We start from the raw sequence: 14,424 nt of genomic DNA on the forward strand, positions 1-14,424 counted from the left end.
ATCCCTCCGTACATACTGGTGTCCAGGTTGGCCTGGCCATGACTCCTTACATAATGGTGTACTGCATAACAGTGAAACAGGTGCATCTAACTTGTCCTTCCAATATGCTCGCCCCAATCCTATTCTATTTTTTAAAAAGATTTAGTCACAGTGATATGCATTCAATACATGACTAGATGTGTGAATGAGTACATTAATTCAAGCATATATTCCATACCTAATTAAAATATATGGATGAGTACCTGCTGATTAATACTTAATCACATTTTGTAGTTAAAGCTCATTTTACACAACAAAAGAAGTAAGCTAGTCTGGTGTAAAATCACACCGTCTCCCTCCAACTCTCTGGCTGATTCCGGTTCACCAACTGCCTGGTGTGAGCGGAGAAGGATGCCGAATTGCTTTCCCACTTCCATGTCTTAAAAAATCAAGACTCACCACGAACTAATATTTAGATCTCCCATGCCACAGATCTTAGAATTAATTTAAATAAATCTGAAATGTGATTTGGTGTTGCACATGCCTTGTGCCAAGAGCTCAGAGAAGGAGAGGAGGAGCACAAAGCTGCAGCTGCTGTAGGCATCTGTTCTCTGGGATTCTTAGAGAATATTTAGTGCTTTTTTAGAGGATGATTTTAAGTACGTGACTGGTTAATGAAATCACAGCAGTTTCATGTACATAAACTGCATTGTTTACAAATTCTTGAGTGGTGGATTTCATTTTTAAAAACTTGACTTTAATTTTATGCCTGAACCAACAGGAAATAAAGAACTTACCTGAGGCTCAAAATTTCCTAGGGGAGAACCCCAAGACCCTTGCACTTAACATGTGTCCCCAACAATGTTTAGACAAAATGACAGCCTTGTCTAAGCTAAAGAAAGAAGCTAAGATTTCTCCAAATAGCTATTATAACACATCTGACCGCACCGAAAAATAAAATAATACTGCACAGAGAGAGATATAAAGGTCAAATGTGGGACTGAAGAGCTCAGACAGCAGAACAGAACAAGAGTAAAAATACAAATGCATTTACATTCAGCAGCAGTGCTTCAGTAGTGGAAAGTTACTGCACTGTACTGAAGTCCAATCCTGAAGTACCTGCATTTTACTTACAAGACCTATTTCCATTATAAGCCACTCTATAGGCCTACTTCTACTCCACTACATTATAGAAACATGTTGTACTCTTTACTAAGCTACATTTATCTGATAACTTTAGTTACTCTGCAGATTCAGATTAATAATACAAATTATGAGGAATACATTATGATAAAAAACTTTATTGATCCCTTGGTAAAAAACACAAAATATCCAGCAGTATACAGAATTACGCCACCTTAACCAGCTGCAACATATAAGTGATGTACACAGTAATGCATCAATAAGTATAATCCATGATGTAATAAATATTATTCTGAACTGGTCATTTTTACAATGAGTACTTTTTGTATTTTAAGTTTATCCTGAGGCTAATATTTCGAGTTTCACTTCAGTAAAATATCAGAGTACTTCCTCCATCACTGCAGAGTTCAACCAAAAACAACCAGACAGCAGCAGAGTGGATTAAGGACCACTTCTCTGAGTGTGTCCAGTGAAAACACCAGTCAAAGCTGTAAAACCTAAACAACATAAATCAATATGTAAAATATGAGTAGATATAAAAATACAATTTTACAAGAGCAATTCTAGTCAAAATCACAAGATAAGCAATAAAAGTATATGAGTGATGTCAGGACATCTCAAGTAAAGTGACACAATGGTGTGTTTATTAACAGGAAAAAATTATACAATATGTAGAAGGAAAATGATAGAATAACAGTACACACCAGAATAGTACGAAATTAATAATAGCAACTATTGTTTGTCAGTAATAATATAGAAATACAGTATAATAGATAACACGTGGAGGTATATCTAAAAGGTCAGCTGTGTCTGTTACATCTGGAAGTATTTTAATAATAATCTTAATTCATTTCATTTTTTTACATTATCCAACCCCAATGACACACACACACACACACACACACATACACACCTACACACGCACTCTCAGATTCAGTTTCCACTTTGGATAAAAAGTTGTCTGTCTTTATTTGTCAGCCCTGCCATAGTCTGGCAACCTGTCCAAGGTGTATCCTAACACTTGCTCAGTGTCAGCTCTGATAGGCTCCAAGCCCCCCACGACGGAAATGACTGAATGAATGATGCTCTTTCTGTCTTCATCTCCCTCTCTGGATAAAATGGCGTCTCCAGGATAGCTTTGTTTTTCTCTGATGTCTGCAGACCTTTGCTCAGAGAGTCATGAATCTTCTGCCATGAGTCCATCTCAGAGCTCCAAAGAGCAGCTCTGGCTCTGATGAACTGTGAGACTTCAGTCTCACTGCCTTTGGCCAGACTGATACTGTCTTTACAGATGAAGACAATATCCATGCCGAGGAATAGAGCATTGAGCGCGATGAAACCAGCCCTGGCTGACTTGGAGAGGGCAAGAGACCCTTTGACAGTTGCCTGTCCAATATCTGGGAGATCTGAAGCCACCCTGGGCACATTACGTAATGCTTGTCCTTCCTGCACCGCCACTAAGCCAGCCCTCATAGCCTGCTCTTCACTTCTCAGTGCCTGTAAAGCTGACACATCTGTAACAAGTGAGTGAATACTGCGTCCAACTGACACAGGTTTACTCAGCAAACTGAGTACCTTGAGATATTGTACATTCAATGGAATGTTAGCAGCTGGTTGAGCGGACACCTCCTCCAGACAATCCTGGAGACTCTGCACATCCTCCATAAACCTCTGGAAGACTTTACCTGCTTCCTTTTGATGTTTATGGTTTACCACAAGCTCTGTGGTGGTGGTAACAGCACTGTTGACTCCGCTGGTTATTCCCAGTGCTGTCCCACCTATTATCAGACCTAGGGAAACTCCAGCTGTCACAGGAATTAATGCCAAACCAATGATGGAAAGCACACCTCCAACTGCCCCCACTGAGCTGCCTACCACACTGGAGATCTTTGCCCCCTTATTCATCCTGTCCAGCTGAACAGCATTCTCCTCCAGGTCTTTAAGAAACTGCAGCATCCGGGGCTGTCGCTTGGTGAACTCATTGATGTAGTGACAACATGACACGTTCTGGAACAAGTAGTTTGTCCTGAAGTGCTGGTCCATCCTTTGAAAAACAAAAAAGGACAAATAGAAAACATAAAAAGAGGTATTTCAAAGACCAGCCTGTTACAGGGGTCAGTCTACTAATTTATGCACTGAAGTCACTGCAAACAGTGCTGACAAAATATTTGGCCAAACCAAACCAAACATGGTTTACACTGACCTGATTCTATCAAGCTGATTAATGTGACAAAGCATCCGCTCTATGTCATCTTCACACAAATGTGCATTGAGGTCTACCACAGTTTCTGTGTTCCTCTTCAGGCGAAAGTCACTGAGGACGCTTTGAAAGACAAATTTACTTTTAAATTCCACAGAAGGGTCTATTTACTTTCTTTTACAGGGATGTGTCTCATATCAATAAAAACAAAATGTGCATATTGTTGTCAAGAAATGCCAGTTTACCTTTTCTCTAACTTCTCACAGATTGTCTTGGTGGTCTGAATGTATCTGTCCAGCTGATATGACAACACTTCCACATTCTGAAGTTTGGGAAGGAAGAAGACACTTGCATCTCTTTTAAACACGAGGAGGAGAGGGCAGATTAGCCGTGCAGCAATGATGACAACCTGAACATGTTCAGGGCTGATCCCTTCTGGCAGATGTAGCACCTGGTTCTCCTTCATGAACACATGAAGCGAGGTGACCGCCAGTTTCTCCACTGCATCCAGGAAGCAGTCAAGCTTCTTCAGACCCCTCAGAATGTCTTTCAGCACAGCAGTCAAATTTAGTTGGTTGATGTCTTTTTTAAGTCTTGTCAACTCTCTCTTCCTTGCATCCATCCATTCAGGGAGCCTCTCACGGAATCCTCTCACTGTGTCAATGTGGCTGAGAGTATCGCTGACGTACTGGCACCAGGCCCTCTCCAGATTCTCTCTGTAACATAAAACAACAATAGAAAAATAAATTTCATGTGGGGTTTTTCAGATCATGCCTAATGCCAATGTCCTTAGTGAATATGAATAAGTTTCTATTTTCCTAGCCAAAGTTATAGGGGGATAGGCCTACAAATTCTTTAAGAGCATTTTCAACCAGCCACAAAATATATGCAGGTTATTAGGATGACCCATCTACCATTAATGAACAGGCTCAACAACAATACACACCACATAAATAAAAAACCATCTGTCTTTGTCGACACAACAGGCTTTTTATACGACTTTTAACACCAAACATCAGTAGTGACACTGCCAAATAGGAGACATATAAAAGACATTAGCAAATATCAGGTTGTCAAACCAACTGAATGCAGTATACTTGATCCCAATACTTAATTCTGGGTCCTATGGATAAACAGTGTCTGTGGGCCCCTGCCCTTCCTCTATTATTTTTTTTTTTTATTGCTTTCTTTCCCTTTCCTTTCTTTTTCATTTTTAGAACCCTGATTTCTTTCTCTCAGAGAAAAACATGACAGTGTATGTTGCTCCAGCACTTGGCTTTAGCTGTAGTAGCGGGGCTGACTAAACCATTTTGCACCTTAAAGGGATATTGTGTAGCATTTTCTGCTGTTTATTGATAAAAATTGATGTCTGCATTCATAAATATGCCACCATTGGTGTACTATTACCTCCACCAATAATCTTTCTTGTTCTCAAAAAGGGAGAATTTCGGATTTGTTTGTACATTGTGCGGGTAAGTCGTTTGGGGGGTTCCATAACGTTTTGCCATATTGAAAATACATTGCCAGCAAGGGACATACAGCATTACCAGGGAATAGCCCTGCCTTCGGCGTTTTCGTTGAGAGCCAGGCCAGCACTACGTGACTGAGAAGCCGAAGGAGAGGAGCAAGAGGCGCTTTGCTACTACCCTGGCACTACTGCAGCATAACAAAGTCCCACTCTTTAAGCCCTAATGCAGGATCATGCAGCATCCTGGGAGACAGAAACCTCGTCGCCAAGAAAGCGCAAAAAGCAATCAAAAAGGCAACGTGACCGGCGAATTCAAAAAACGAGGTTCAACATCGGGGTAGCCTTTCCCAGGGGAAAGAGCTGTTGAAGGAGAAAGGTTTTAAAAGGGACACTGTGATTGGCAGTTGTCAAAAGACAAGACGTGATTGGTTTGTTTCAATTAACAACCGTCCCAACAGTCCTACGTTGTAAACACAGCCAGCATGGTCAGGAGGGGGTTTGTCAACTCGCGTCGCGTGTGTCTGTGTAGGAGCCTGAATGAATACTCCATGAAGTATCGGATGACATGGTTTCATCAATGTTATCACAGCTTTTTGGTACACAGAGGCTACCGTTGTTGCAATACACGTTTGAAGAAGTGAGGCGCTAGAGTGCGCTATCGATTTGAGTGTGATATATGATTTCAACTTTAGATGGGAGAAATTCCTACACACTGTGGCTTTAAAGGGGTGAGATGGAGCTTCCACTGTTTTATCTTTTATACAACGTTCAGTCTTTTAATCGATGTATTCAGACAATTTTAATTTAGTCAAGGCACTGATTACTTAGAAATGAAAAATTGCAAACAAAACAAAACTTTATTACGGGCTTTTCATAGACTCCTTCCCATTGGGCCCCTGGGCTGGTTTATCAGTGAGTTTCAGGAAGCCTAATTTTTCAACAGTATTCTACATGTACTGGAAACACCATGGGCACAATAATGTGCAGTAGAATACACTGAACAGACTTTACAATGACAATGAATACAATGATATAACAAAGCTTATAGGTGCTTATTTCTTTATTTGTTGCCTTTGTAAGACATGAAGACGTATTTATTACTAGAACAACCCAGTACACTGAGGGTTTAAAGATATATTTTACATATTTAAGACTTATTTACAGTCATTAACTGTTTTGCTTAAAATATGTTCTTGTGTATGGGAGTTTCAGACATTCAAAGATCTGTCTCCTAATCAGTAGCCTACTTTTTTCATCTCATTTGACATTTTATTTTAACTTCCTCTCATTTTATGTGCAAAAGTAGCTCAACAATTCAAACTACCTTACAGCAGACATGTTTCAAATATCGGTCTGTCAAACACACTAAAGGTGCACCCAATCAGATAAAGATAAACAAGTTTTTGTTTTTGCTTGTGCATTAAATACACAGCCCAAATAACAGGAACAGAGCTTTCCACTTGCAATAATACATACCTGTAAACTAACAAAGTGCTAAACACAAAGCCCAATGTAAAACCTACCTTTTCATTTCTCTGCTTGTCAGTACAGACTACTGTACCATCAGCTTTAATGTGTCAAGTTCTGGATAAACTGTTGAGCAGCCTGTGCTAAGATTTCGCTAAGCAGCTGTTGCAACACATCCGACCACATCGGTTTCCAGTAAATTTCACACACCCGGACTTCTCCACTGCTGCCCCCTCCCTCTGGAACTCTGTCCGCCAACACATCCGTAACTGTACACATCCATAACTGTACAGACTTAAACTCCTTCAAATCTTTGCTCAAAACCCACCTGTTCAGGCTTGCATTCAATCCCCATTTTTGCTATTAACTGTATTGTACTGCTCTTATATTTTTTTGTTTGTTTTTTGTAAAGTGTCTTTGACATGTATGTATTATACAAAATGTATTATTATAATAATTATTATTATTATTATTATTATTATTCACTTGAAATTGGAGCAGTTACTTTATACTGTAGATCAGATGCATCTGTTACATCTTAAATAATTTGTTAAAAGAATCTTAATTCCTTTAATTTTTTTCATTATCCAACCCCAATTACCCTCATACATGCACACATGCACGCACACACACACACACACACACACACAAACACACACACACACACAAACAAACAAACAAACAAACAAACACAAACATTCACACAGTCATTAACACAGGAAAAAAAAACTGACTTTTTTAAAGGTCCAGTGTGTCTTATTACTATAATGTAATAAGTGTGTTTTCTTATAATCAGCTGGAAATAAGAATCCTTTTTTCCTTACCTAGAATGAGTCATTTATATCCACATATGGAGCAGGTCCTTGTCCACAAGACCGGGGTTTAACCTGGACTGATGTGGCTTTGCAGACGTAGCAGTGCACTGCTCAAGTCATTCAAGAATCTGCAGGAAAGTCTAGTCGCGGTTGCAGTCTTGCCAGCAAATTGAGGAGCAAATATTAACATATATCTTTGTAAATCAGTGGTCACCCAAAAAAACATCTCCGTTTGAAGTTACAGTTAGGTGAGAGGTCTTCTGTCGGTTCACCAATAATGCATTATGTTTTGGAACAAGTTTAGCAAGATGTTCAAAACTACAAAATTTGATTAAGAGGTTTATGTCAATAGAATTTCAGCTGATTAAGCAGTTCTTCATTTTAACATTTTAATGCTGATTGATACTGAACAGTGAGCTGTAAGCTGTAAGAGCTGGCAACAAGGTGATTGGTGCCACAAATGCAGTAATTGTCTCTGTTCACTCAGCACTACAGTAGCACACATCTTATTTTTTCTCTTTCATTTTTGGTTTTACATCCACATCATCAGATGGAGTATCTGTTTCTGTTTCTCTTTGTGTCTTCATCTCCCTCTCTGGATAAAATGCAAGAGGGTTACTGGTTCGTACCCGGGAGGGAGACCTTCTGTTCAGTTTGCATGTTCTCCCCGTGTCAGTGTGGGGTTTCTCCGGGCACTCTGACTTCCTCACACAGTCCAAAGACATGCAGGTTAATTGATGACTTTAAATTTAGGTGTGAATGTGAGTGTGAATGGTTGTCTGTCTCTATGTGTCAGCCCTGTGATAGTCTGGCAACCTGTCCAGGGTGTACCCTGCCTCTCACCCAATGTCAGCTGGGATACACTCCACACTGCTGAACAGTGAGCTGTAAGCTGATGGAACTAATTTCTGACCAAAGTGTCAGAGTTGGCAACAAGGTGATTGGTGCTACATATGCAGTAATTGTCTCTGTTCACTGAGCACTATTGTATCACACATCCTATTTTTTCTCTTTCATTTTTGGCTTTACATCCACTTCATTAGATGGAGTTTCTGTTTTTCTTTACTCTCTGGATAAAATGGCGTCTCCAGGATAGCTTTGTTTTTCTCTGATGTCTGCAGACCTTTGCTCAGTGAGTCATGAATCTTCTGCCATGAGTCCATCTCAGAGCTCCAAAGAGCAGCTCTGGCTCTGATTAACTGTGAGACTTCAGTCTCACTGCCTTTGGCCAGACTGATACTGTCTTTACAGATGAAGACAAGATCCATGCCGAGGAAGAGAGCATTGAGCCCAATGAAACCAGCCCTGGCTGACTTGGAGAGGGCAAGAGACCCTTTGACAGTTGCCTGTCCAATATCTGGGAGATCTGAAGCCACCCTGGGCACATTACGTAATGCTTGTCCTTCCTGCACCGCCACTAAGCCAGCCCTCATAGCCTGCTCTTCACTTCTCAGTGCCTGTAAAGCTGAGATATCTGTAACAAGTGAGCCAATACTGCGTCCAACTGACACAGGTTTACTGGGGGGCGGGGGGTCCTGACACCTGAGTTCAACATAATCAAAGATTAATGACACAAAAGCACATAGTAATTCATATCTTCCATGTGTGATTATTAGGCACAACCCATCACAATTGAAAATAGGCAAGAACAAGAAAACCAAAAAGGGATAAAGCAAAAGCAAAACAAACAAACAAAAAAAACACCCAGTTAATATGTACAGCCAGATGCGGTCCTCATTCAAATGCATTCATTGAGTCTAGGTATTGCAAAAATGGACTCCAAGCTTCTTCCCATTTATGTGCACATTTTGGATGATTAAATCGCAGTTTTTCCATATGAATAATTGAAACAAGTTCACACAGCCAGTTTCTGAAACATGGTGGAGTTGATGTCTTCCAGTCTTTTAGAATGAGTTTTTTAGCTAGTACCATGCCCATTGAGAGAGCTGTTTGAATGTATGATGGAAGTGTCAAAGAGTCTTTGGAACATCCAAAAAGAGCCAAGTCCCTGTCAGGAGAGAAGGTCCTCTTATAAACCCCAGAAAAAAAGAAAATAATTCTTGACCAGAATTGATAGATTAGTGAACAGCTCCAGAATAAGTGCAAAAGTGTACCATAGTTTGACTTGCATTTATCACAGACTGGAGATACAGAGGGCTAAAATTTATGTAACATGACCTTAGAATAATAAAAACGGTGAATCACTTTGAACTGAATTAACCTGTGTCTACTGTTTATTGAACAGCTGTGTATATGGGAAAGTGCAGCCTTCCATAATTTATCTGGTAACACATCATTAATTTCCCTTTCCCAAGCTTTCTTGATACAATTAGCAGAATCAGGCCTCTTAAAAACATTTATAAATTTAATAATCAACTTCTTCTTCTCTGGTGGAAGGGAAAACAATTCCAAAATAGCATGCTTCTCACAGGTAGACTCAAAATGAGGAATGAAACAGAATGTCTAGCTTGCATGTAACGAAAAAATTAGAGTGAGGTAAATTATACTTAAGACTTAATTCACCAAAGGAGGCAAACTTGTTGTCTATATAGAAGTCCTTTATACATTTGAGTCCTTTTTTAAGTTTTTAGTTTTAGTTTTATTTAGTTTTTTAGTTTTATTTACTTTATTAATCCCCCTGAGGGGAAATTCAATGTTTTCACTCTTGCTTGTCAATTACACACAGGTCCGAAAGACACACGCATGCACAAACAGGACCTATGCATGCACAAAGAGGAGAGATGTCAGAGTGAGGGGGCTGCCCTTTGGTCAGGCGCCCTGAGCGGTTGGGGGGTTCGGTGCCTTGCTCAAGGGCACCTCGGCAGTGCCCAGGAGGTGAACTGGCACCTCTCCAGCCACCAGTCCACGCTCCATATTTTGGTCCGGACGGGGACTCGAACAGGCAACCCTCCGGTTCTCAACCCAAGTCCCTATGGACTGAGCTACTGCCGCTTTTAGACTCCATATAGCAAATGTGTTGTCTAGCAATGCAGGGGTAAAGGCATAATTATGGCAAAGTGGTGTATGGACTGAAATACAAGGGACTTTATATGTCTGTTTGACCTGATTGAGAATCTTAAGTGAGTTTCTGACAACAAAACTATTATTTACTAATTTAGTAGGAGATGTACAATTTGTAAAAAACAGGGAAGATAGTGAAACATATGTTTTTTTAGGGACATAAATTCTAGTTTTAACCAAACGGGAGCAGAGTTAAGTGACTCATAGTCTGGAGAACCCCACTGCCAAAATGCCAGTGCCCATCCAATGTAGGCCTTAATAGATGCTTTTTGGACAATCTATGTTTTTTATAACCCCAAATAAAATCTAGAATAACAGTCTCTAGTTTCTTAAAAAGGTCTGCCGAGATCCATATTGGCAAATTTTGAAAAATATATAAAATCTTTGGTAGTGACATCATCTTAATGGCGTTTACTCTGCCGATCATGGAGAGGGGTAAAGTCCTCCAGTATTCTATACTGCATTTTAATTTATGAATACCTTCAAGAAAATTTAATCTGAGCAGAAATTTAGGGTTTTTTGAGATCTTAAGTCCTAAATATGTAACATAGTCTTGAACAACCTTAATAGGGCAATCTTGTAAAATTATATTTTCTCCGATAAACATAAGTTCGCTTTTAGTGCAATTAATCGTATAACCAGAAATTTTACTGAATGATTGAATATATTGTAAAAGACAAGGAATACCCTCTTCAGGATTCATTAACGTGACAAGTAAATCATCAGCGTACAACATTACAAGACTTTCAGATGTACCTACTGGTATACCCCTGATATGAGGGTGATTTCTTATCCCAACTGCCAGAGGTTCAATTGCTAAATTAAACAACAAAGGGGACAAGCAATCTCCTTGTCTCACACCACAGTATAAACTAAATGGCTCTGATACAATATTATTTGTGATGACAGATGATTTAGGGGTGTGATAGATCATCTCAACCCAGTCCATGAAAGTCCTTCCAAATCCAAACCTCTTCAAAGTTTCAACTTTATGGACACTTTATGGACACCACAGCTGTCTGCTGTTTTGCACATACAATCACTTGCACTAGATGTGCTCCCTTTATCCACTGCTCATTTTCATTCACTGCTGCTCATTATTATCCACTTCCTATTATTTTCATTATTATTATTATTATTATTATTATTGTTATTGTTATTGTTATTGTTATTTATCGCCGACTCTTAGATTTTTGTACTTATTTGCATGCCTAGTCATTTAAGTTTTTTAAGTCTAATTTTGAAATCTTTAATCTGACTCTTTTTCCTTGACTGCTGTAACACTGGAATTTCTCAATTATGGGATCAGTAAAGGTGTATCTTATCTTATCTCTTATCTTAAATAAATATGGCCATTCAATAGAATCAAAAGCTTTATGAGCATCCAATGTTATGACAGCTGCTTGGGTGTTTTTACTCAGACCAGAATACAATATATTTAACAAACGACGCACATTGAAAAAAGAAAGCCTGCCTGGGATAAAGCCAGCTTGATCTTAGTGAATGATTGTTGCTATATGCTTACTTAGTCTAGTGGCCAAAACTTTTGTTATAATTTTGTGATCAAGATTGAGCAAAGAAAGAGGCCTATAATTACCTGGATCTGTAGGATCTTTACCCTTTTTTAGCAACAAACATATATTTGCCCCATAGAGTGAATGTGGGAGTGTTTTTCTTGTAACAGAATCATTTATCATCCTAAGCAAAACAGGCGCTAAAATTTCATGAAAAGCTTGGTAAAACTCTGCTCCAAATCCATCCGATGTACAAAGGGTGCATAAGCACAAAAACGTGGCGTACGTCCTTTTCCACGGCAAAGTTCAGATGTATCAAGAGTGAAATGACCGTGGAAATGTGCGGTGCCTCACGCCAACTTCATGGCTGGCGTACGCACGTTTCTACAGCTGTTGATCCTTTGGCGACACTTAGAGGTGATGCTGGGAAACTGTTATAATAAATAAATGTGAAAACAATTAGTCCTCAGAGTGATGTGCACATCAGAGAAACATGAACAATTAACACTGATGAACAATTAACACACCCATGTGTCTGCAATTAGATGAGTGGATATAAAAGCATGCGTAAAGTGGTGCCGAAAATACCGTTAATAACAACGGCTGCTTTAGCAGTATTAGAAGATTTGTAAATGGCGCAATACGAAGAGAGCGTGTGTTCAGAGACAGATGGCACTGGCACATGATGACAACTGGCTCATCAGCTGCTTTAGGTTCCCGAGGGCAATCCTCATGGAACTGTGCGCAGAGCTGCAGCCGGCAGCGCGACATGGTGGGGAGCCATGCGCTGCCTGTATCCATACAGGTGCTGACCAGGTGCATACGACATTTTTTGGATTTAAGCGTGCGCCATGTTTCAGTAGGAAATCCACGCAAGTCTTTGTACATGAGGCCCATTTACCTGTGGGGAATGAATTAATCGCTTCTACTAACTCAGCAACAGAGAATGCTTCTTCCATGGAGCGCTGATTGTTCTCATTTAACTGTGGTATAGTTATTGAATTAAAGAACTGAGAGTAATCTGTCTCTGTTGCTGTGGAAGCAGAAGTATAGAGATCTGAATAGAATTCCTTACAACGGTTATTAATATTTTTTGGATCTGTAAGAATTTGTACAGTTTTTGACTGTATTTTATGGATAGCAGTTTTTCCCAACTCTCCTTTAAGTTGTCGTGACAGTAGTTTTTGTGGTTTATCACTCAGTTCAAAGTGTTTATGTCTGGTCTTTAATAAAAGATTAGTAATTTCCCCTCCAAGAATAGAGTTATATTCAGATTTTAATTCCAGAATTTTTTTGTAATCAGACTGTTGTAGAGAAGATTTATAAGTTTGTTCTATACGACCGATTTCTTCTTCAATTTCTTTCTGTCTTTTAAGTTTTTCTTTTTTCCTTGTAGCCTCAAAAGAAATAATAAATCCTCTCATGGTAACTTTTAATGTTTCCCATAGAGTAGAATCTGAGACTTCTCTGTTATCATTGATTTCAAAAATTCTCTGAGATTTTCTGTCATAAATTCTTTAAAACCTGACGATGATAATAATGTGATTACAGCACTGTTGACTCCGCTGGTTAATCCCAGCGCTGTCCCACCTATTATCAGACCTAGAAAAATCCAGCTGTCACAGATGTAACACCTGGTTCTCCTCCATGAACACATGAAGCAAGATGACCACCAGTTTCTCCACTGCATGCAGGAAGCAGCTGAGCTTCTTCAGACCTCCCAGAGTGGCCTTCAGCACAGCAGTCAAATTTTGTTGGTTGATGTTTTTTTTTAATTTGTTATGATTTTATTAAACATGTGTACCCTTATTTAACCACAAACACATCCACAATATACAGATATAACAGCTGAATTCTTGCTTCATTTACCAGACATATAAAGTAGCTTTATGAGCCATGTGGTCTAAGACTATTATTCAGCAGATACTACAAAGGAACAGTTGGTACTATAACCATGTAAATATACAATAACTGTAAAAAGAAATAAACTTGGTTAACTTATCATGGAAGTGAAGAATAATCAGAACATAACTTACAATCTTCACAAACACAGAGATTGTGCATATACTCTCTTACTGCTTACAGAAGCTGAGGAAGTACACAGTCTCCAAACAATTATTTGGCAACTGCACAGGCAACAACTCCCCCTACTGACCAAATGGCCCTCCTGCTCTTCATTTGAGTAATATTTCCAGCTGTTGCTTGGAGCTTCTGAGGGAATTCAGCACACAAGACCTTTAAGATCAGCTTAAAGCTCACTTTTCAGCCTCAAATTTACTGTCACATAAAAAATAGATAATTAGAACAAACAATTATGGAAAATACATTTTGATCTACATTATTTGTATGTATAAATCAATCTGCATCTGTGTGTGTGTGTGTGTGTGTGTGTGTGTGTGTGTGTGTGTGTGTGTGTGTGTGTGTGTGTGTGTGAAATTGCTATATAATGAATTAAGATTATTACAAAAATACTTTGCCCACGTAGGTGTTTTCAGTATTAATGCAGACAATAGTTTATAATTATTATGTAATTATATACTATTCTGGTGTGTGCTCTTACTCCATCATTTTACTTTGACATATACTGTAATTTATCAACTTTGCTGCAACTAAACACACCACTGTGTCACTTTACTTGAGATGGTATTGCAATATTACATTAGTTTAAGTGCAGCAGCAGTCATGATGGGTACTTAACATCTGTGATTTTAATAAAGTCTTTATCCATAATAATGCATCAATGTGTTTATTTATTAGGTCTACATTTTCTATATTAATCTGAATCTGCAAAGTTGTCAACTAAATGTAGGCTAGCTA

General features: G+C 39.0%; 1 protein-coding gene across 2 annotated transcripts in view; it reads right to left on the minus strand.

The window, feature by feature from the left end:
- Nucleotides 1–1,294: 1,294 nt before the first annotated feature.
- apol (apolipoprotein L) overlaps nucleotides 1,295–14,424 on the minus strand; it is a 53,592-nt gene continuing 40,462 nt past the window's right edge. Inside the window, exons 1-4 of one of the 2 annotated variants that reach the window (XM_049560552.1) lie at nucleotides 6,314–6,441; nucleotides 3,568–4,038; nucleotides 3,326–3,445; nucleotides 1,295–3,166 (exon numbers count right to left, since the gene is read on the minus strand). In XM_049560552.1, coding sequence (XP_049416509.1) covers nucleotides 2,137–3,166; nucleotides 3,326–3,445; nucleotides 3,568–4,038; nucleotides 6,314–6,321 — 1,629 coding nt within the window. In that variant the 5' untranslated portion in view covers nucleotides 6,322–6,441 and the 3' untranslated portion in view covers nucleotides 1,295–2,136. Of the gene's footprint in view, nucleotides 3,167–3,325; nucleotides 3,446–3,567; nucleotides 4,039–6,313; nucleotides 6,442–14,424 lie in introns of those variants that run through there. The other variant, XM_049560547.1, reaches the window with a different exon arrangement.

This window comes from Epinephelus fuscoguttatus, linkage group LG19, assembly GCF_011397635.1.
Source record: "Epinephelus fuscoguttatus linkage group LG19, E.fuscoguttatus.final_Chr_v1".
Classification (NCBI taxonomy): Eukaryota; Metazoa; Chordata; class Actinopteri; order Perciformes; family Serranidae; genus Epinephelus; species Epinephelus fuscoguttatus.